Here is a 23,599-nt window from a genome sequence, read left to right as displayed (position 1 = left end):
TTTATTATTGTCACTTGTACCAAGGTACAGTGAAAAGCTTGTCTTACAAACCGATCGTACAGGTCAATTCATTACACAATGCAGTTACATTGAGTCAGTACAGAGTGCATTGATGTAGTACAGGTAAAAACAATAACAGTACAGAGTAAAGTGTCACAGCTACAGAAAAAGTGCAGTGCAATCAGGTGCGAGGTCACAACAAGGCAGATCGTGAGATCATAGTCCATCTCAATGTATAAGGGAACAGTTCAATAGTCTTATCACAGTGGGGTAGAAGCTGTCCTTAAGTCTGGTGGTACATGCCTTCAGGTTCCTGTATCTTCTACCCAATGGAAGAGGAGAGAAGAGAGCATGTCCCGGGTGGGTGGAGTCTTTGAGTATGCTGGCTGCTTCACCAAGACAACAAGAGGTAAAGACAGAGTCCAAGGAGGGGAGGCTGGTGTCCGTAATACGCCGGGCTGTGTCCACAACTCTCTGCAGTTTCTTGCGGTCCTGGGCAGAGCAGTTGCCATACCAAGCCATGATACATCCAGATAGGATGCTTTCTATGGTGCATCTGTAAAAGTTGGTGAGAGTCAAAGGGGACGCCAAATTTCTTTAGCCTCCTGAGGAAGCAGAGGCGCTGGTGAGCTTTCTCAGCCGTGGCATCTACGTGATTTGACCAAGACAGGCTGTTGGTGATGTTCACACCCAGGAACTTGTAGCTCTCAACCCTCTCGACCTCAGCACCATTGATGTAGATAGGTGCATGTACACCGCCCCCTTTCCTGAAGTCAATGACCAGCTCTTTTCTTTTGTTGACATTGAGGGAAAGGTTGTTGTCATGACACCATTCCACTAAGCTCTCTATCTCCTTCCTGTAGTCTGACTCATCACTGTTTGAGATACGGCCTACAACGGTGGTATCATCTGCAAACTTGTAGATGGAGTTAGAGCAGAATCTGGCCATACAGTCATGAGCGTATAGAGAGTAGCGGGCTGAGGACGCAGCCTTGTGGGGCACCAGTGTTGAGAATAATCGTGCCGGAGGTATTGCTGCCTATCCTCACTGATTGCGGTCTGTTTGTTAGAAAGTCAAGGATCCAGTTACAGAGGGAGGTGTTGAGTTCTAGGTCTCGGAGTTTGGTGACAAGTTTGCTTAGGATTATTGTATTGAAGAATTATTGTATGGGAAACATGTATCTGTACTAATCTGATAGTCTGTAGTTGTGTAGCATGATAATTATTAAAATTACTAACTATGCGCGGTTAAAATTTTCTTGGAAAAATTTTTTTTTAGGTGGGAGGTGTTATGGACTCAGTGAAAGTCCCTTTAAGATAGAGAGTGTGTGTGTATGTGTGTGTGGGGCGTGCTTACGTCAATAGAAGATAAAGGACGTAATGACGTTGTTGAAGAAGTCAGAAGAGGAAGAAAGAGAGAGAGAGAAGGGAGAGAGACACCAGCCTGCTTGTTTTCTCTATCGATGGATGAGAAACAATAACTGTGTTTGCCACTGAAATCCATGTATGGAAGTTGGAAGTAATCCGGTGGAGTTCACTTTGTTGCTGACCTGTAGAAGGAAACAGGTATTTGTGTGTGGACGACCACGGTTCGGATGCTTTTCGGGGTGAGGAAGTCACTACCGAGTAAACACTGAAGTGTCGTTTGGGTTCCATCCTGGAACATTTGGATTTCGTATGTACTCTCTCTATGTTTTTCTACATCTACATCTTATCTTCAGACAACGGTGGTTGTTGAAGAAGCCCTTGCTCATGTTTCACCTTATGGCTTGTGGAACTGAACTTTAAGAACCATTCAGGAACTGGGAGTTTTGGACTTTGTCACACACACACACGAAGAGTTTAGTTTTGGGGTTAACGTTCGAGGTTTAACATTCTTGAATTCTAACATACTAACATTTTTTTTTAACTTTTATTTTACGTATTATCATAAGTAGTGATTAATAAAATAGTTTTTAACACTGAATCATGCTCAGTGTGTTTCTTTTGTTGCTGGTTTGTGACAGCAGAGCTGTAGTCAATAAACAATAGTCTAACGTAGGTGTCTTTACTGTCCAGATGCTCCAGAGCTGAGTGTAGAACCTGGGAGATGGCATCCATTGTAGACCTGTTTCGGCGATAGGCGAATTGCAATGGGTCCAAGTTGCCTGGTAGGCTAGAGTTGATGCGTGCCATGACTAACCTCTTAAAGCACTTCATGGTGGTGGATATCAGAGCCACTGGTTGGTAGTCATTGAGGCTTTTCTTCGGTACCGGGATGATGGTGGTCTTCTTAAAACAGGTGGGAACCTGAGCTTGAAGCAGGGAGAGGTTAAATATGTCCACAAATATTTCTGACAGCTGATCAGCACAAGATCTGAGCACGCGGCCAGGGACACCATCTGAGCCAGGTGCTTTCCTCGTGTTCACCCTCTGGAAGACTGATCCTACATCCTCCACTGTAATCACAGGTTCAGCTTCATTGGTGGCTGTCGGGGTGGATGGTGACAATCCACTTCCCTTCTGTTCAAAGTGCGCATAGAATGCGTTAAGTTCATCCAGAAGGGATGCGCTGTTGTTAGCTATGCAGCCCGACTTCATCTTGTAGCCTGTTATGGCATGTAAGCCCTGCCATAACTGACAGCTGGTCAGGGACTCTATTTTGAGTCAGTATTGCCTCTTGGCATCCCTGAGAGCTTTCCGAAGGTCATACCTCGATTTCTTGTACAGATCAGGATTACCAGATTTGTGTGCAGCAGTCCTCTCCTTCAGTAGGGAATGGATCTCTCGGTTCATCCATGGTTTCCTGTTTGGGAACACCTGTATTGTCTTCTTTGGTACACAGTCCTCCACACACTTGCTGATAAAGTCTGTGATGGTGGTGGCATACTCATCAAGGCTGGCAGCTGAGTCTTTGAACATGGACCAGTCCACTGTCTCAAAGCAGTCACATAGGAGCTCATCTGTTTCCTCAGACCAGCACTGCACAACTCTCCGTACCGGATCCTCCTGTTTCAGTTTCTGTTTGTATGCAGCACAGCCTGGTGGTCTGATTTCCCAAAGTGAGGACGAGCGGTGACTCGAAAGGCATCTTTTATGGTTGTATAGCAGTGGTCAAGGGTGTTGGCGCCCCTGGTGGAGCAGGAGGTGTGCTGATAGTATTTTGGTAACACACTCTTGAGGTTGGCCTGATTGAAGTCCCCTGCGATGATGAAGAGAGCCTCATCCCACCCAGGTGTAGGAGAGGGTCCCCTCGCCTTGTCCTCGTCTTCCACCCTACCATCCTTCACATTCAATGGATTACCCTTCATAAATTTCTGCCACCATCAATGTAATACCATCACTAGAAAAATCTTTCTTTTCTCCCCTTTCAGCATTCGAAATGGACCATTTCCCTCATGGATCCCTGGATCAGTCTTCCACCAACGCTCATGTCCCTTCCCATGGCAACTTCCCAAGCAATTGCAAGAGATGCAACACCAGCCCTTTCACTTCTTTCCCTTCCCACCATTCAAAAACTCATTCCAAGTGAAGCAGAGAATCATTTGCACTTCTTTACTGCATTTAACACTCACAGTATGGTCTCTTCTTCATGGATAAAATAACACAGATAGGTGACTACTTTGCTGAACACCTCAGTTTACCAAACCTCACCTGTCTTTTGCTCTTTACACTGTTTCAACAAAATCAAATGCAAACTCAAGGTGCTGCATCTCCTTTTCCATTGAAGCCATCAGGGCTCAAATTTGATTCAAGAATTTCAGATAATCAGCGTTTATATTTTGCATAGGAACCGGCTTCTGATGCGAGAGAGCTCTCTGTTGCAACAGAGGGAAGCAGATTGGGAGAAATGTCAGTGATCTGTTGCAGCCCCTTGGAGTGATCTTGTAATGAGAAAGTTGACAATTAAAGTGACTTTGAATTCAAATGAGAGGTGTTCAGGCATGAGAGAGTAGCAAAAGATCTTAAAGAATTACATAATTTTCAGTAGGAAAGAGGCTTTTTGGTCCAAAAAGCCCATACCAATTCTACATTAGTCCAATCTAGCTAGTCCTAATCCTTTACCCTATCCCCATACCTCTGCAAATCCTCTCCAGTCAGATACTGAGAGGCTTTCTTCTAAAATGAACCTCAATATCTTGAAAGAGAAATAAAGGACTGCAGATGCTGAAATCTAGATGAAAAACACTATGATGCTGGAGGAACTCAGCAGGCCAGGCAGCATCCGCGGAGAAAAGCAGGCGGTCAATGTTTTGGGTCAGGACCCTTCTTCAGGATCTCTTACCTGCACCTACCTATCACCATCTTGTGCCCACCCTGCCTCACCTCTTTTGTCCACCTATCGCTGCTCTGCTTTTCTCTCCTATATATTGGGCTTCTCCTTTTCCTATCTTCAGTCCTGAAGAAGGGTCCTGACCTGAAACATTGACCACCTGCTTTTCTCCATGGATGCTGCCTGGCCTGCTGAGTTCCTCCAGCATCATAGTGTTTTTCATCAACATCTTGATTCCTATTACGGCTGTGCATACTACACCCAAACCACTTATTGTGCAAAAAAAATTCTTCATGTGACTTTTCATTCTTTTGATTATCACGAGAATTCTATGTTCCCTAATTCTTTATCCTACTCCATTCACTGTTTCTTTCGATATACTGTTAGTGCCCCTTGTGGTTTTAAAAAAAGCCCATGAGATCTTCTCGCAGTCTCCTGTGTTCTGAGGAGAACAACCCCAGCTGCTGCACCTGACTAAGGTCCCTCATCCCTAGAATCATTTTGGTAAATCTCTTCTAGACTCTCTCTAAAGCCTTGACATCTTAACTAAAGTGTGGCACCCAGAACTGGAGAGAATACTCCAGCTGTGGCTCAAACAATGTTTTGTAAAAGTTCATCATGATTTCCTTGCTCTTGTACTTCATGCCTGAAGCAAACACAAAACAGTGTCTGTTCCCTTCACAGAAATATGGAAAGTAAGAATAGGGGTAGGCCATGAACCCTGTCACATGCTGAATCCACACATCCCTTAATTTCTTTAGCCTTTAGCCTCTAAGCATTTCTTAAATAAATGTTATGATTTTGCCTCAACTGCTTCTGTGGTAAAGAGTATCACAGGTTCACCAATCTGCAAGAAGAAATTTCTCCTTGTACCAATCATATATGGCTGACCCTTGGTTTAGCCATCTCCATCACTGGGAACATCCTTCCTGCATCCAGTCAGTAAAGTACCATCAGAATTTTATAAGTTTCAATGAGGTCCCCTCTTATTCTTCCCATCTCCAGTGACTGTAAACTCGACCACCCCAATTTCTTTTCCTATATTGTCCTGCAATCCCCAGGAATCAGTCTGGTGAACCTTCAATGCACTCCCTCAGTAGTCAACCTGTATTTTGCAGAAGATATTTGTGTTTGCACCTAGTTTAAGGCCAAACTCTAAGCCATCATTTCCTTGCTCACTGAAGCTTATGAGAGAATAGGCTTTACACTCAACATTTGCAAGGCAAGGTTTTTCAATGAAAATTACCCCTGCTGCACAATACTACCATCTGACATTAAAGGTTCATGGCAATACTCTGGTAGATATGGATCACTTTCTACATCTTGGAAGCTGCCTCTCAATGAAGATGGACATCAATGACAAAATTCACCATTGCCTTAATTGCACCACCACAGCCTTTGTTCAAATGGGGAAAGAGATATTTGAAGATCAAGACATCAAATCAGTAACAAAACTTATGGTCAGCTGAGCAGCAATGTTCCTTGCCCTCGCATATACTTCTCAGATCTGAACCACCTACACCAGGTACCTCAAGATAATTGAAACATCCTACTAATTTCGTCTCTGCAAAAAATTCACTGGAAGAATGAGAGACAAATGTCACTGTCCTTTCCCAGCCAACATCCCCAGCAGTGGGTCTTAATTACACTCAGCTGACTCTGGTGGGTAGGCAAACATCATTTACATTCCCAAAGCCAGAGTCCCAAAAGAAACACTCTGTTCTGAGCTCTGTTTCAGGACAAGATTACCAGGCAGAGAGAGGAAAAACCTCCAAGAAGAAATGCAACATTTTCACTCATTCAGGACGGTATTGAGAAACTCAAGTCGAACCAATGGGAACATAAGAAGCAGAAGAAATGCACCACCTCACCAACCACCTACCTGCCCACCCTGTTGGTACATCCTACCCTATCTGTAGAAGTCAGCACTTCCTGTCAATGAAAGTCATCCCCCAGAAATCCACAGATCCCATACTGCCTCCTTAGTAATCTCAAAGCCCACAAAACTGCAGTGAAAACAAGTCACACTCAATCCTGCGGAACTATGCCCTTACTTAAAATGCCCAACATTCACTTTGCACTTTAACCATTTTCTCAACCTGCCCTGCCACTTCTAAGGAATACCCCATGTACCCCCAGATTTCTATTCCTGAACCTCCTTTTAAAATCTGGCTCTCCAGTTTATAATGGCTCTTCTAATTCTTACTACAAGATTGTAACACCTTACATTCTCAGTATTAAATTTCATCTGCCACCTATATGCCCATTCCATTAGCCTACCTCTTCATCCTTGAAGTCCATTATTATCCTCATCATAGTTCACTACACATCCAAGTATTGTGTCATCTGCAGATATGGAAATGTTGCCCTGTACAATCTGTAAAAATCATTTCTATGAAGAGAAGCTTTGATGCTGCCCCTGGGAATGACACTATATTTCCCTCCTGTCCTAAACATAGACTTTCACTATTTCTGTTTCTTAGTTCTTCGCCATTTATCTATCTATGCTGCCATGGCCCTTTTATTCCACATAATTTAATCTTGAGGACAAGCCTTTTATATGGCACAATCAAACACATTTTATGCTCTCTCAACATGTTCCTCTCCAGAACTCTTCCTGTTACTCCCTCAAAAAACTCTATTACGTTACACACAATTTGTCTGTGACATAGCTATTCTTATAAATGCACACTTTACCAAGTGTCTGCTAATAATGTTCCCACTTTTAAAACTTACTAATTTGTAGTTATTGGGTTTATCCTTATCCACCTTTGTGAAGAAGGGTAAAACATTTCCAATTTTTCAATCCTCCAGCATCAACCCTGAATCTACAGATGTTTGGAAGATTATGACCAGGGTCTCTGCAATTTCCTTCCTATTTCCATCATTAGCCTTGGATGCATTCTATCTCTATCAGGTGATTTATCTACTTTAACCATATTCAGGAGTCTTCTCTGAGCAGATTACACATTCCCACAATTACTGCCTTTGAAAACCTGAAGCTGCAAAGAAATCTAAATAAATTTCATTGGGAGTAGGGTCTTCACTTTTAACAAATATCATAGATAGCAACAAACAACCTGCTGGAGGAACTCACCAGTTCTTCCAGCAGATTGTTGCTCCAGATTCCAGCATCTGCAGTCTCTTGTGCCCATCATCATAAATAGCAAACCAACAATATTTAAATATTTTTAAGAGAATGAAATAAAGTTGGGGGTCATACACCAGATAACAGTTGAAGATTGAATGTCCTTAATCTTCAAAACCATAATTTTCAAAACTTTGAAATATTTTTTCCTGACTGAATTAGATTGGAAACATTAAATCAGTACTTCAGTGCCAAAGATGCAAAAATTATGACATAGTTTAAACTCATTCAATAATGTGCAACTTTAGGAGTTGCGACAGTGAAAATAGTTCATAAAAACTTGAAGTTGCTGTCACATCAGTGATTTAAAAATGATTTCCATCTCTAAGGACTTAACAGCTCATGGTTTCACTGTCAACAACTTCTAGATTTCCATCTTTAATTGTACATATGCAGACTACAATTGTTGCTGAATAATGACAGTGAAGGCTGACAGCTTTGTTGCTACTGAAACCACAAAACCTGAATATAATTGATGCTTTTCTCTCACATTGAAGACTTAGGAAAAAAAATCACATTTATGTTATATTTCTTGGATCAAATCTGATCATGGCTTTTGATAAAAATACAAGTTATCTGATGCAATGGTCTAACATGCTACATGATCCGATAGACCTCTCCTTTTACAAAAAGACCAACTGAAATATTCAAAGACCCTACTTCCACCACCATTTGACGAAGAGAGTACCAAAGGCCCATCAGCCTGTTTTTTTCTCTATCTTAAATGGGTAACTCCTTATTTTTAATTTAGTTCTAGGTTTTCCCACAACATACATCCTCTGCACCATTTCCAGACCCAAAAGAATCATAAATATTTCAATCAAGGCCCTTCTCACTCCAGTAAAAATTTAAAGGGGACATTATGGAAGTTAGAACTTTTAGTGTTAAGTATTCCTCCAACTATTCCTTTACTCTATCACATTCAAGATTTTCTGGAACTTTTTTTCATCACTGCTAGTTTGAAGAACACAATCTGATGAGACTTGACAGAGTAGATGCTTGGAGTTGGGCAGGTGACAGTGGTGGTGGAATCTAGAACTAGGGGGCTGAGTTTCAAAATAAGGAATTGTTCATTTAAGACAAAGATGAGGAAAAATATCACTCTCAGAGCTGAATCTTTGGAAGTCCCTATCCCAGAAAGCTCTCAATGTTGAATCATTGAGTATATTCAAGGTTGAGACAAACAGGTTTTTGGTGTGTAGGGGAGTTGAGGGTTCTGGAGAATAAGCAGCAAAGTGGAATCAAGACAGGATCAGAGCAGCCATAATCTTTTTTGAATGACAGAGAAGGTACAAGGGACCAAATGGTCGACTTCTGATTCTATATTTATGTCTATGACCACTCCTTATGCTTTTATCTTAAGGGGCATTAGTGGAGTGTTAGCAGGCAATAAAAATTAAGGAGGATGCACAAAAGAAGATATTAGATCAAATGACCAATAGCTTGATGAAAGAGGTAGAGTTTAAGATTCAAAGGGTTTTGAAAATTATAGAATGTCGTGTATTGGCAGCTGAAGGCATAGCCAGTAATGTTGGATTAATTAAGTAAAAGGATGTGCATGGGTCCCAAATTTGAGTATAGTTGTCTCAGAGAATAGCAAGCCTAGAGGAAACTATATATTTGGATAAGCTCAATTTTATGAGTAATGGGATAAAAGTCTAGAAGTAATAAAGGCTTGGATGAGGATTTTAGCAGAAGATGAGTTGATGCAAGACTGGAATAGGGTGAGGTTAAAAAGATTGAAATAAGCATGGATAGCAGATTTATGGCATAGGTACGAGATCCAAAATCAACTCAGGGTCAAACATGACGACATATTTACAAAATATCTGGTTCACTTTCAGATTGTTGCTAGAGAAAGAAATGGAATCAGTGGCTAGGGAACAAAGTTTGAAAACAGAATTGAAAACAATGGCTTTGGTCTTCACAATATTTTATTGGAGCAATTCATTCCTGGATATTGAACAAACAACCTGACAACTTAGAAGTAATGGAGAAGTCAAGGAAGGTGCTTTCATGACAGTGCATAAGGAAATAAAGGCCACATCTTTAGATGATGTTGCAGTGAACCACGAAGTGGATGAGAAATTGGAGTAGATCAGAAATCGATCCCCAAGGACATCAGAGCTGCTGTGTGGAAAACAGTATTCCAGCATGTTAATGTCCACAATCCCACATTGAAAGAACCTACTAATAGATTCCCAGGATGATGAAGTCCTAATGAAGGGTCTCAGCCCGAAACGTCGACGGTTCATTTCCCTGACCTGCTGAGTTCCTCCAGCAATTTTTGTGTGTTGCTAATAGATTCTCAATGTGCATTAGTGAACCAGCATGGTTTTCAAACAGCAGAAAAATGCTCTTACTTCTAATATTTAGGGAGCATACACACAGAATATTAATGCAAGGGTTTACCTTCACATCCTCCCCAACAATATGCTTCATGAAGACAGACTATTTTCTCTCTCTGCACTAATTTACATCCTGTACCAACATGTTTAAATAGATAAAATTAGCCTTCGCTCATAAGCCTCCGTACAAAATTCCTTCTCATTCAAAACAGATTTACAAGTGACAAAACGTATTCTATTGCTTTCTTTGTCATTAATTTTCCACAGTTAGAAGCCTCTCCGTGATAGAGCATGAAAATGTTGCCATGTTGTCAACCTATATTTCCTTAAGAAGATAAGATACAGAAGCAGGAGAGGACCATTTGGCCCTTCATTCCAAAAGATCGTTATTGGCTTTTACCTCAGTGCCACTTTCTGCACTAATCCTATATCCCTTAAGTCATAAGTATTTTAAAATTTATCACTTTCTCTCTTGATTATACTCAGTGACTGAGCCTCCCTATCCTTTTTCAGAGAGAATTCTAAAGGTTCCCTACCCTCTGGGAGCAGGAATTTCTTCTCATTCCAGTCCTTAACTGTCAACCCCTTACTTTGATGCTGTTATTCCTGGTTCTAGACACCGAGCCAGGAGAAACATATTCTTTCCATCTACCTTGCCAAGCCCTGCAAAAATTAAATATGTGAATGACCAGAATAATGCTAGGCATAGGTGTAAAGGGCTACATAGATTAAGGAAAATGTGTATTACATGACACTGAAAAAAATCATAGAAATTTACAGCATACAATTTATCAGCAAACAGCAGAAACTTGCATGTTCCTATGCTAGCCCATTGAAAGAGCAGCTGTGTTGAATCTCATATCCCTACTTTCCATCTTCCACTCTATAGCTTCCTCAATCTCAAGTTTCTTTCCAATTCCCTTTTAAAGTGGTTAATGGAATCAACTCCCAATAATGGATAGAGATTTCCAGTTACCAACAACTATGGGTGACTAAGATTTTCATCTTCCCCCCCCCCCCCCAACCCCCACCCCCCAAGATCTTTTGGCTATGAGGGCAAATGGTTCACATCATGGGATCCAGGGAAACTTGGCCGTGTGGATTCAGAATTGGCTCGCCCATAGAAGACAGAGGGTGGTGGTAGATGGAGCGTATTCTGCCTGGAGGTCAATGACCAGTGGTGTTCCTCAGGGATCTGTTCTGGGACCCCTGCTCTTTATGATTTTTATAAATGACTTACTTGGATGAGGATGTGGAAGGGTGGGTTAGTAAGTTTACTGATGATACAAAGGTTGGTGGTGGTGTGGATAGTGTAGAAGGTTGCTGTAGATTACAACAGGATATTGATAGAATGCAGAGCTGGGCTGAGAAGTGGCAGATGGAGTTCAACCCAGATAAGTGTGAAGTGATACACTTCCAGAGATCAAATTCGAAGGCAGAATACAACATTAATGGCAGGACTTTTAGCAGTGTGGAGGAACAGAGGTATCTTAGGGTCCACGTCCATAGATCCCTCAAGGTTGCCACGCAGGTCAATAGGGTTGTTAAGAAGGCGTATGGAGTGTTGGCCTTCATTAGTCGGGGTACTGAGTTCAAGAGCTGCAAGGTGATGTTGCAGCTCTACAGAACTCTGGTCAGACCACACTTGGAGTATTGTGTTCAGTTCTGGTCGCTTCATTATAGAAAGGATGTGGAAGCTTTAGAGAGGGTGCAGAGGAGATTTAACAGGATGTTGCCTGGATTGGAGAGCATGTCTTATGAGGATAGGTTGAGCGAGCTAGGGCTTTTCCCTTTGGACAGAAGGAGGATGAGAGGTGACTTGATAGAGGTGTACAAGATTATGAGAGGCATAGATCGAGTGGACAGTCAAAGACTTTTTCCCAGAGCAACAGTGACTAACACAAGGGGGCATAATTTTAAGGTGATTGAAGGAAGGTATAAGGGGGATGTCAGGGGTAAGTTTTCTTTACACAGAGAGTGGTGGGTTTGTGGAACTCACTGCCTGCAGAGGTTGTAGGGGCAGATACATTAGGGACATTTAAGAGACTCTTAGAGAGACACATGAATGATAGAAAAATATGGGGCTGTGTGGGAGAGAAGGGTTAGGTAGATCTTAGAGCAGGATAAAATGTCCGCACAACATTGTGGGCCAAAGGGCCTGTACTGTGCTGTAGTGCTCTATGTTCTATGTCCTATCAATGCCTCTGGTTATTGACCCAGTGGAAACGTGTTTCCTTGCCTACTCCATCAAAATTTCCATAAAGTCACAATTTAACTTTCTCTGTTCCAAGAACAGCAGTTCTAAAGTTTCCAAACAGTCCTCAAAACTCTTATTCCTGATGACAACCTACAAAACTCCTCCATATCCTTTCCAAAACTTTCCCATCTTTCCTGAGATGCTGTATCCAGAATAATCTGCAATATTCCAGCTGGGGTTAAATTACTGATGTACAGAGCAGATTATAAAAACAAACTTAAAAATCCAAATAACCCTCATGCTTCCTTAATCATCTCATCAATGTGTCAAGCTACCTTTAAGGATGTATAGAAACACCAAGATCTTTCTGCTCATCTACACTTGCCATAGCTGACATCATGCCAAGTCTTGCACACCTTTCCACACATTCTCATGATCCATATTGTACTCCAGCTATGAACCAGCTATGCTTCAAGGGACCTGGTTCATAGCAGGAAGGCATTCTTACAACAAAAAGAGTGAAGGGTGATAAGGTGTGGCAGATAGATCTACTTGTTAAAACAACAAGAGTACTCCCTTGTGTCAATGAACCGCTACTCTGCAGCAAACGTTTCATGGTTCATGTGATGAGAAAACTAATACTTGGAGAAATCAAAGAACTGGTTACCTCAGAGCAATCACATTCCCCCACTTATTTCCCTGCAACCAATTCTTTCACACATGCCTATTAACATTCCCCTGATTTTTCCACCAGCCAATACAGTAAGGATAATTTTACAGTGGGCAATTAACCTATCAACCAGCACACCCTTGGGATGTGGGACAAAACTAGAGCTACTGGGAACTACAGGGACAACATACAAAACCCCCACACAGACATCTCCAGAGGTCAGAATCAAACCTGGGTCTCTGGAGCTGTAAGACCATGCACTGTCTGCATCACCACTGTGCTATCCCACCATGAGTGAGTCATTCTTAATTGGTTCAGGTCTGAACAAAGCCTCAACAATCAACCAGGTAATTCAGACAGCATCTGTGAAACAGTACAAATATTGAAACATATCACTGAGGAGTGTCCACTGACTAAATTCAGCTGTGGATTCCACCTATACTTGGACACTGAACATACTATTGCTTAGCTTGATAAATACTCAAGTATTAAATAAATAAAATTAACATACTTTCAAAATCATGCCATTTTTGCCTTTTCACGCTAATCCTCCCCAATGATATGCTTCTCTACTCTGAATCCATTTATCATCTTTTTGCATAATTCACCATACTTGCCTTCATCGATTGATATGTTGAGTATATAAGTAAGGAAGTCTTGTTGCAGCTGTATAAAACTATGGTTAGGCCACATTTGGCATATTGCATGCACTTCTGGTCACCACATTACAAGAAATATGTGGAGACTTTGGAGAGAGTGCAGAAGCGGCTCACCAGGATGTAGCCTTGGTTAGAGAGTATTAGCTATGAGGATACAATTTTGATTTGTTCGGTCGTCAGTGAGGCAGGTCACCACGCTCTTCTTGGGCACCTGTACAATAGATGCCATTTTGAAGCAGGTGGAGTGAATCAATGTGGCCTAACAAAAGTTTTATATAAGTGCAACATGACTTCCCTACTTTTAAACTCAACACCTTGACTGATGAAGGCATTGGAGAATGAGAGGTGACCTGACAGAAATACATAAAATTATGAGAGGCATAGGGTAGATCGTCAGAGGCATTTTCCCCTGGGTGGAAATATCAAATACTAGAGGGCATAGCTTTAAGCTAAGAGGCAGATTAGTTAGATTGGCATGGTCAGTACAGACATTGTGGGCCAAAGGGCATGTCCCTTGTATTGTACTGTTCTATGTTCTTTTGCCAATATTATCCTGAAGCTTATGCTAATGTCCTTTGGTATGTATCACTATCAAAATGTTGTATCTTTCAAAAACTTGACAATTGTGCTCTCTAAAGCAAAATCCAGGTGATTAAAAGTTGAGAAGAGCAAAGGACATAAAACTGGTGCTTGGGCAATAACAAAACAAACCTCCTCTCATCTGAAAAACACCCATCCATCACTACCCTTTTCTACCTAGCAGTGAGCCAATTTGTATGAAAAAATCTTTTGTATGGCACTTTAGCAAATGTTTTTATGAATGCTTTGATAGGGAGAACTATGATACACCCACACGAGCCCCCACATCTCCGGATGACCCTGTAATCTTAGTCTCTGAGACCATCGTCTTGGCATCCTTCAAGAGGATGAATGCACGAAAGGCATCTGGTCTAGATGGCATACCTAGCCAGAGTACTAAAGATCTGTGCAGACCAAATGAATGGTGTTTTTAGGGACATATTCAACCTCTTGCTTCTGCGATCTGAGGTTCCCACCTGCTTCAAAATAGCATCTATTGTACCGGTGGCCAAGAAGAGCATGGTGATCTGCCTCAATGACTACTGTCCAATAGTGCTTACATCAACCATAATGAAGTGCTTTGAGAGGTTGGTTTTAGTGCAAATCAACTCCTGCCTCAGAGAGGACCTGGATCTGCTTCAATTTGCCTGCTGGCACAACAGATCAACAGCAGATGCAATTTCTCTGGCCTTTCACTCTGCTTTGGACCATTTAAACAACAGGAACAAATATGTCAGGATGCTGTTCATCACCTACAATTTGGTGTTCAACACAGTCATCCCATCCAAGACCTGATCCTCTGTACCTCCCTCTGTAACTAGATCCTCGACTTCCTCATTGGCAGATCTCAATCAGTGAAAATTGGTAACAACATCTCCTCCTCGCTGATCATCAAACCAGGTGTGCCTTAAGGCTGCATGCTTAGCCCCCGACTCTACTCCCTATACACACAACTGTGTGGCTAAGCACAGCTCCAAAGCAATATACAAATTCACCGACAACATCTCTGTTGTTGGACCCATCACATGAGTGGTGCCACAACAAAAACCTCTCAGTCAATGTCAGTGAAACTGAAGAACTGATTGTTGACTTCAGGAAGGGGAAGGAGGGCAAACACACAGTTGTCTATATTGGTGGAACTGTGGTGGAGAGGGTCAGCAGCTTTAAATTCCTGGGCCTTAACATATCAAATGACCTATCCTGGGCCCAGCACATAGAAGCAATCACAAGGAAGGTGCACCAACGTCTTTACTTTCTTAGAAGGTTAAGGGGGCTCAGCATGTCACCAAACACACTAACAAACTTCTACAGGTGTACTGTTGAAAGTATCCTGACTGGATGCATCATGGTCTAGCAAGGCAAAATCTACCATCAAAAATATCCACTATCCTGCTCATGCCATCTTCTTGCAGCTACCATCAGGAAGGAGGTACAGAAACCTGAAGTCCCACACACAGTAGTGTAACGGTTAGCTTAACGCTATTACAGCGCCAGCAACCCGGGTTCGATTCCCGCTGCTGTCTGTAAGGAGTTTGTACGTTCTCCCACATTCCAAAGGCGTATGGGTTAGGAAGTTGTGGGCATGCTACGTTGGCGCCGGAAGCATGACAACACTTGCGGGCTGCCCCTAGAACACTCTACGCAAAAGATGCATTTCACTGTGTGTTTCAATGTACATGTGACTAATAAAGATATCTTATCAGATTCAAGAACAGCTATTTCCCTTCAACCATTTGGTTCTTGAACCAACTTGCACAACCCTAATCACCACCTCAGTATAGCAACACTATGACCACTTTGCACTACAATGGATCTTTTTTTGTTTGAGTTGTGTTCTTTCTTGTAAAAATTGTGTATAATTTGTTTAATTTATGTTTTCTTGTGAATATTCTGTATCTGATTCTATGTGCCTGTGATGCTGCCACAAATAAGTTTTATACATACATATGACAATAAACTTGATCTGACTTTGCCTTCTGAAAATCAGTTATTATAAGATGTGCTTCACCAACTTAAACTTGTGTATTATTTCAAACAATTCAATCAAATTAGTCAGCACAAAATGACTAACAAAAACTGAAAAGCAACAAAAAATGCTGGAAATCTGAAATAAAACAGAAAATGCTGACAATACTCAGCATGTCAGGCAACATCTGCAGAGAGAGAAAAAGGGATAACATTTCAGGTCAAAGGTTCTTCATCAGAATTTTTAAAAAGTGAGAAAACAATCTTGTTTCAATTTGCAGACTGAGTGAACATTTTGCAGGATTCCTCCTTTCAATCCTTAGGGAGGACCCTGACCTTACAGTCACTTCTTTATGTCATACCCCATTCCCAGTGTGACATTTGTGGCTCTCTGTAACTCCAAAGAAATCCAACTTAAGCTTGAGAAACAGCAACTTATCTTCTCTGGGCATAATGCAGCTTGCAGGAATCAATATTTAATTCAACTATTTTAATAGCCAGCCTTCCCTCTTTGTATCAGAACTGGACAGTTTTGATGAAAGATCTTGCATGTGTAACATCAACTCAGGTTTTTCTCTGTTCATAGGCGCTACATAGAACATAGAGTAGTACAGCACAGGAAAAGGCCTTTCAGCCCACCATGTCTGTGCTAACCATGATGCAATCTATACTAATCCATCTGCCCACACATGGTCCATATCTCTCTATTCTGTGCTTGTTCATGTGTCTGTCTAAATGCCTTTTAAACATCACTGTCAAATTTGCTTCTACCAACTCCCATGTTAGCACGTTCCAGGCACCCATCATTCTCTGCATAAAAAAAACTTTCCTCTCACATCTCCTTTAAATTTTCCCCCCTCACCTTAAATTTATACCCTCTGGTATATGACAATTCCACCCTGGGAAAAATACTCTGATTATTGACCCAATCTCTGCTTCTCATAATTTTTCTTTATACTTCTTTCAGATTGCCCTTCAGCCTCCAACACTCCAGCGAAAACAATCGAAGTTTGTCCAACCTCTCCTTATAGCTAGTACACTCCAATCCAGGCAACATCCTGGTGAACCTCTTCTATATACTCTCCAAAGCCTCTGCATCCTTCCTACAGTGTAGTGACCAGAACTGCACACCATACTCCAAATGTGGCCTGACCAAAATTTTAATATAGCTTCAACATGACTTCGACTTCTATACTCAATGCCCTAACCAATATATTTTAACCTCCCAAAATGCAATACTTCACAATTATGCTGATTAAATTCTATCTGCCATTTCTCTGCCCAAATTTTCAACAGATCTGTATCCTGCTGTATCATTTGACAACCTTCCTCACTATTCACAACTCTGCCAATTTTTATGTCATTTGCAAACTTGCTAATCAAACCACCTACATTTTCATCCAGATCACTTATCTATAAATCACCACTTGCGGAACACCACTGAGACTTCCAGTCAGAGAAACACACCTCCACCACGACCCTCTGTCTTCTATGTCCAAGCCAATTTTGTATGTACTTTACTAACTCACCTTGTATCCCGAGGGTCTTAATCTTCTGGACTAGAAGACTTGATCTGATCTAGCTGAGCTGCTGAATATTTCCACCATTCTTTTATTTCAAATTCTCAGTAAGTACTGTGTTCTTCATCTCAGTTCCAGCAGTTTTGTTTTTCTCTCTCTGTTTGGCTTCCCTTTCTTCATCCATTTACACTCCTCCACACTCTTTGGCTATAGGCATACAAACATTCATTTCCCTCTTTTCATGGGCCACTGAAAGCAAATGCGTCATCTGGACAACCTTTATCTCCAGCCTGTCACAGACATTCTCTACTTTGCAACTTCAAACACACTCACTTTCTCAGCTCTGATGAAGGATTATTTACCTGAAGTTTTAACTGTTTCTCTCTCTACAGAACCTACCTGACCTGCTTTAATAGTTCCAGCCTTCAACAAATCTTTGTGACTCTGCTTAACTAAGCCATGCCTTTCCAAATGAAAATTTATTTTAACCATTATAATGGATTCCGATTACTTCTTCTTCACTGATATTAGGCTGACACCTTGGTTTATCCCCTTCCTCTTTGTTGATAGTGAAACAACATTAGCCCAACTCCAGTATTCAGTGATGTTGGAAAGACAGTACTCTCTGCCTCTTTTTCTAATATCTTAGCTTCTTTCAGCAACCGAGGTTGCATTCCATCTGCATAAGGTGAGTTCCCAGATTCAGAAATGCAAATCTTCTCTTTTATTGTAACCTCACCTCATCTGCCTTCTCAAGAAGAAACAGAAATGTCATTTAACATGTTAGTCATGTCCTTTGCCTGAATGTGAAGATTGAGGGCAAGACATTAGCAGGCCAAGAGGATTGATTAAAGGTCAGAAGACAACCTGGAATAAATGGATCACTTTCAGGTTGGCAGCTCATTTCTAGTTGACTGCCACAGGGAGCAGTGCTGGGCCCTCACTTATATTAACACCACTGAAGACAAGACAGTTTCTCAGAAGTTCTAGTGCACCCTAATGTTTGTGCTAGATGAGTGCTGCAGCATGATGCCAGCAACAGTCTTTCCAGTGTAATTTGAGAACAGGTACAGCCAGAGGCCCAATTGGGGATCCCAGCAAAGGTGGTTGTCTGGTGGGGTGAATGGTGGTTAGGGAACACTGTCACAAATGGTTGGAAAACAGGTCAGCTGATAGGGGACAAGGAACGCTAGCAAGGACTGACGAATGATGGTGCAGCAGATCAGAGATTGACAGTGAACTGGCATTTAGGAGATGGGTCCTCATAGGATACAAGACTAAGCTGTGGGCTCCCAGTTTTGCATTGTTCTGGAACGACCACGGTGTTCATGAATGCAAATTATGTCCTGAAGAGACTGATCACATTTCAAGAGTGATACAAAGTTATCTGGAAACAGCTGTTATCACACTTCACACGAGAAAAAGAAATAATTTTCCATTTTCATGAAGTGATAGAATTTCTGGGCTGGATAGTTAGATATCAAACTTTGGGGAAAGACAGTTGAGCAAGAACATCAATAGCATCAGGGGCAGGCCATTCTGCAAGCCTGAAATAAAATCATGACTGATATATTATCACAACTCCACTTTCTTGTACTAACACCATATTCCTTAATATCCAAAACTCTGATGACCTCTTGTCATAAACATATTCAGGCTCTAAACCTCTACAATCCTTTTGGGTTGAGAATTCCAAAGATTCACTAATCTCTGGCTGAAGATTTTGTTTTCTGTGAATCGGTAATAATATCTCCTCCTCGCTGACAATCAACACAGGCGCACCTCAAGGATGCGTGCTTAGCTCACTGCTCTACTCTCTCTACACTCATGACTGTACGGCTAGGCACTGTTCAAACACCATCTATAAATTCACCAATGACACCACTCTCAGATGGCAACGAGGAGGCATAGAGGAGTGAGACAGATCGGCTGGTTGTGTGGCGTCGCAATAACAACGTCACATTCAACATCAGCAAGACCAAGAAATTGATTGTGGACTTCAGGAAGGGGAAGTCTGAGAACACACACCAGTCTTCACTGAGGGGTCAGCAGTGGAAAGGATGAGCAGCTTCAAGTTCCTGGGTGTCAACATCTCAGAGGATCTATCCTCGGCCCAACACATTGATGCAATCACGAAGAAGGCATGCCAGCAGTTTACTTCATTCGGAGTTTGAAGAGATTTGGTCCGTCACCAAAGACTCTTGCAAATTTCTATAGATGTACAGTAGAGAGCATTCTGACTGGCTGCATCACTGCCTGATATCGACGCTCCAATGTGCAGAATCAAAAGAGGCTGCAGAGGGTTGTATACTCAGCCAGCTCCATCGGAAGCACAACCCTCCCTACCATCGAGGACATCTTTAAGAGGCGGTGTCTCAGGAAGGCAGCATCCCTCATTAAGGAACCTCACCATCTGGGACATGCCCTCTTCTCATTACTACCATCAGGGAGGAGGTACAGGAGCCTGAAGACCCGCACTCAACGTTTCAGGAACAGCTTCTTCTCCTCTGCCATCAGATTTCTGAATAGTCCATTAACCCATGAACTCTACCTCATTATTCCTCTTTTGCACTATTTTATTTATTTATTTTTTTGGTGACTTATAGTCACTTTTATGTCTTGCACTGTATTGCTGCTGCAAAACAACAAATTTCACGACATATATCAGTGATAATAAACTTGATTCTGATTCTTCTCAGTTTCAAATGGCCAACCTTAAAACTTTGAGGTTGTGAACGTGGTTCTCAATACTCCAGCCAGAGGAAACTTAATCCCTGTGTTTGCCCTTATAAACCGCATAATAATTTTGGGCCTTTCAATGACATCATCTCTCATTCTTCTGAAGTCCAGAGCATACAGGCCTGGGTTGCTTAAACTCTACTCTTAGGTCAATACCTCCAACCCAGGAATCAAAGCTGGTTAACTTTTCTGCATTCTCTCTAACACAAATATATCCTTCCCTAGTTAGGCACAGCAGACACAAATGGGATCTTCCAGATGCAGTAACATCAAGGCCCAAATTCTCCTGCAATTAAGGATAATATACAATTTGCATGCTGTACCTGCACATTAACTTTCAGTGATCCACGTCTCTCTGATCACCAGCACCTTTCAATCTCTCACCATTTAAAAATTACTCTGGTTTTTTTTTTATTTTTCCTAATAAAGGGACCTCTATATTTTTTCACATTATATCTCATAGGCCATGTCTTTGTCCATTCAATTAGTCTATCAGTATACTCTTCCAGCCTCTCTGCATTCTTGTCATAACTCACACTGGTACCCAACTTTGATAAATTATACTTAATCCCTTCATCCAGGTCAGTGATAGAGATAGTGAAAGACTGGGGCCTCAGCAACAACCCCTGTGATTCCCTCACCAGCAACATTCTATCAACACAAAAATGACTTCTTTATTCTTACCTTTTTGTTTTCCATTCATCAAGCCGTGCTATTACCCTCAACCTGATGTGCTCTACTTTTTTTAACAACCTCTTATGTGGTACTTTGGAGGTCTTTCTGAAAGTTTAAATACATCACATCCACTGGTTCCCAATTATCTATTATGCCAATTATAATCTGAAAAAAAACTAACAGATTTGTTAAATATGCCTTCTTTCATATGTTCTAGTTGACTCTGCCTAGGAAGCACAAGGCCCAAGGAGGAAAGACTAACAAGGGGAAGGCAGGCCGGTTCAGGACCAGAGACTGTTTACAACCCCTTCCCCCTGCCCCCCCCCCCCCCAAGTCTGACAATCCTCGCTCCACTGAATTTCATGATCTCTTTTACTCTCTGCCCTCTTAAAAATCTCTCTTTCTCCCTCACACAAGCTCCTTTTTTTCTCTCTTCTATCCCTGCTCTCTTTGCTCCCAGTTTGGAACAATCCTTTCACTGTGCCCCTCTTCCTGATGAATGGAAGTTACTAGACTAGTACAATAGTTAGGCTTACACTACCCGCCTTGGTAGTTGCGGGATCTGGACAGTGGACAAGTTTGGAGGAGGTGGTGGCATGCGTGAGAGCAAGTCAGGGCTACGGTCATGTGCCCTAATATCTCCTAATGAGCTCATTGTCAGATTTTATTTGAGAATGCTCCTGGGATATTTTGCTAGCGTAAAGCCACAATATAAATAGAAGTTGCAGTGAAATCAATAGCAACTGTATTCAGAAATGTCAGCAGAATATGGTTGGGGGAAAAAAGATTTTTCAACCGAGCCAAAGAAGTGATGCTCACTTGCTTAAAAGCTCATTTCCTCTCATTAAAAAACAAAATACTTTAAGTGCAGAAACTGTGCCAAATAAGTTAGTATAGCCTGCTCAATCCTTCTACACATTTCACTCAGAGCAAAGTGAAAAAAAATCATTTCCATTTTTTATGGGAATATGTCAACCTGCTCATCTTACAAATCGCACAAGCAACTGCAACAAAGCTAAAATATCCTAAAAAAGCTAATTGTAAAATTCCCAATAGATATTTCCAGAAAATAATAGTGTATTTTCTAATTTAAATAATGTGCCTTATAAATAATTTATCTATGTTTTACATTTGCAATTAATTAGCAAAGTAATTCATAGGGATGCAAATCTGCTTTTAAACTATACAAGCAACCCATCAATACTGCCCCGAAACAATATCATGGGTTCAGGATTTTGACAGCATATACATCTCTTCATATACCGAGTTTCCAATCTCTGCCGTGTAGTCAAAAGGCAGACTATAAGGGGAAAAAAAACACAGGGAAATCAATTATTGCTTCCCAACAATATTTTCTGGGACCTAAAGTAAAGTGTTAAGATCAGCAAATTACACCATTAAGAGAGCTGTACTTGGGAATCAGACACAAATCAGCATTTTTTTTGCAGTAAAATGTTCAATTTTCATTAAAGATAATCAAAACATTAGGAAATGTATTCAATAATAAATGAAGCAGCAATCATGCTGCCATGTTGTTTTGCAGGTGCTTAGCAGTTTATAGCTTTATATACTTCCAACCCCGTTTCCAAAGCAACACATGGCACTGTGACAGATGTAATAGGCTCACAACTACATCTGTCACTCCATGGAACAGGACAAGATCTGCAACAATTATTAAACCCACAAATGTAAAACTATAAGCATACTACTATTTCACTTTATTTAAAAAGGAAACAACAAACCTTGTCGTTCCCAAATTAATTTTTTTAAAAATGTTAATTGTTCAAGTTAGGATTCAGAATGTGATCCTCAGTTTATAAAATCAAGCCCCAGATTACTGTGCGAAGTAATCTTCTAAGTCTACCATCTGGCAGGCAATTATGAGTTTCTAAATTTATCGGTGACATATATTTCAAGGAAATTTTTTACATAAGTAAGATTTCTTGAAGAATCACAGGAGCAATGCATCACATTGTCTTCAACAGTTTATTTTTATTGACCTTTTAATGTTTTTTTTTAAATAAGTGAATTGTAAAGCATTTATAAGTACCCATTATTACTACTGCCATCGCCACCCTACCCCCATTCTCAAAATTATCCAGGAATGAGGCCTACCAAAATAAGTCAAAACAGAAACTTAAGTTGGTACTTACAACATGAAGTCTTGCTCCCAACAAGGCTGATCCCCTCGCACTGCTATTGTAGTACTTTTAACATTCTGTACTTTCAGTGTCACATAAGTGTTAAATTTATCTGTCAAAAAACAAAAGAGCCTTTTGATACAACTGCAAATCAGATACAAGTTATAACAGTTCCATTTTAATCTCACGTCCAGTAGTGTTTTATCACAACAATTAACTTACATTAATATAACAACACTAAGGTTATAAAAAGATACTTAGCTATTTCTTAAGACAGTCATTACAAAATGTTGACATCAAACCACTTCAGAAGGCATGGTTAGTTTTAATGTGTGTTTTAAAGGTATAAAGTGAGTTTGAGATACAAGGAGGGTTAGGGTAGAAATTCCTCAGTAACTGCGTGCACAAACGCCAGGAGTGAAGCAAATGAGGAAAATACCCAAGCAGCCAGAAATGGAGATCACAGACAATGGTGGTTGAAGAGCTTGATGAGGTTACACAGGCAAACAGAAGTGATACCACCATGTCTTGAGTTAACAAGCATTGTTGAGGGAATATAGACAGGGATTGCTATTCAGACAAGTGGGTTCATGGAAGTCCTAGAATCCACTTCTTCTCACATTTAGATGTCTAGTTTGCCAACAAACCTCCTGAGATGCCAAGTGGAGAAAAGGTGGTGCCTCTCACAGCAGAGCTTAAGATAACA

General features: G+C 41.1%; 1 protein-coding gene across 1 annotated transcript in view; it reads right to left on the bottom strand.

Annotated features, from left to right (window-relative positions):
• Window positions 1-23,599, bottom strand: part of LOC127579224 (protein unc-13 homolog B-like) — a 399,584-nt gene that overhangs the window by 258,336 nt on the left and 117,649 nt on the right. Inside the window, 1 exon segment of the mRNA XM_052031832.1 lies at window positions 22,906-23,005. Coding sequence (XP_051887792.1) covers window positions 22,906-23,005 — 100 coding nt within the window.

The sequence above is a fragment of the Pristis pectinata genome, chromosome 2 (genome assembly GCF_009764475.1).
Source record: "Pristis pectinata isolate sPriPec2 chromosome 2, sPriPec2.1.pri, whole genome shotgun sequence".
Classification (NCBI taxonomy): domain Eukaryota; kingdom Metazoa; phylum Chordata; class Chondrichthyes; order Rhinopristiformes; family Pristidae; genus Pristis; species Pristis pectinata.
This window is presented reverse-complemented; position numbering and strand designations above follow the sequence as displayed.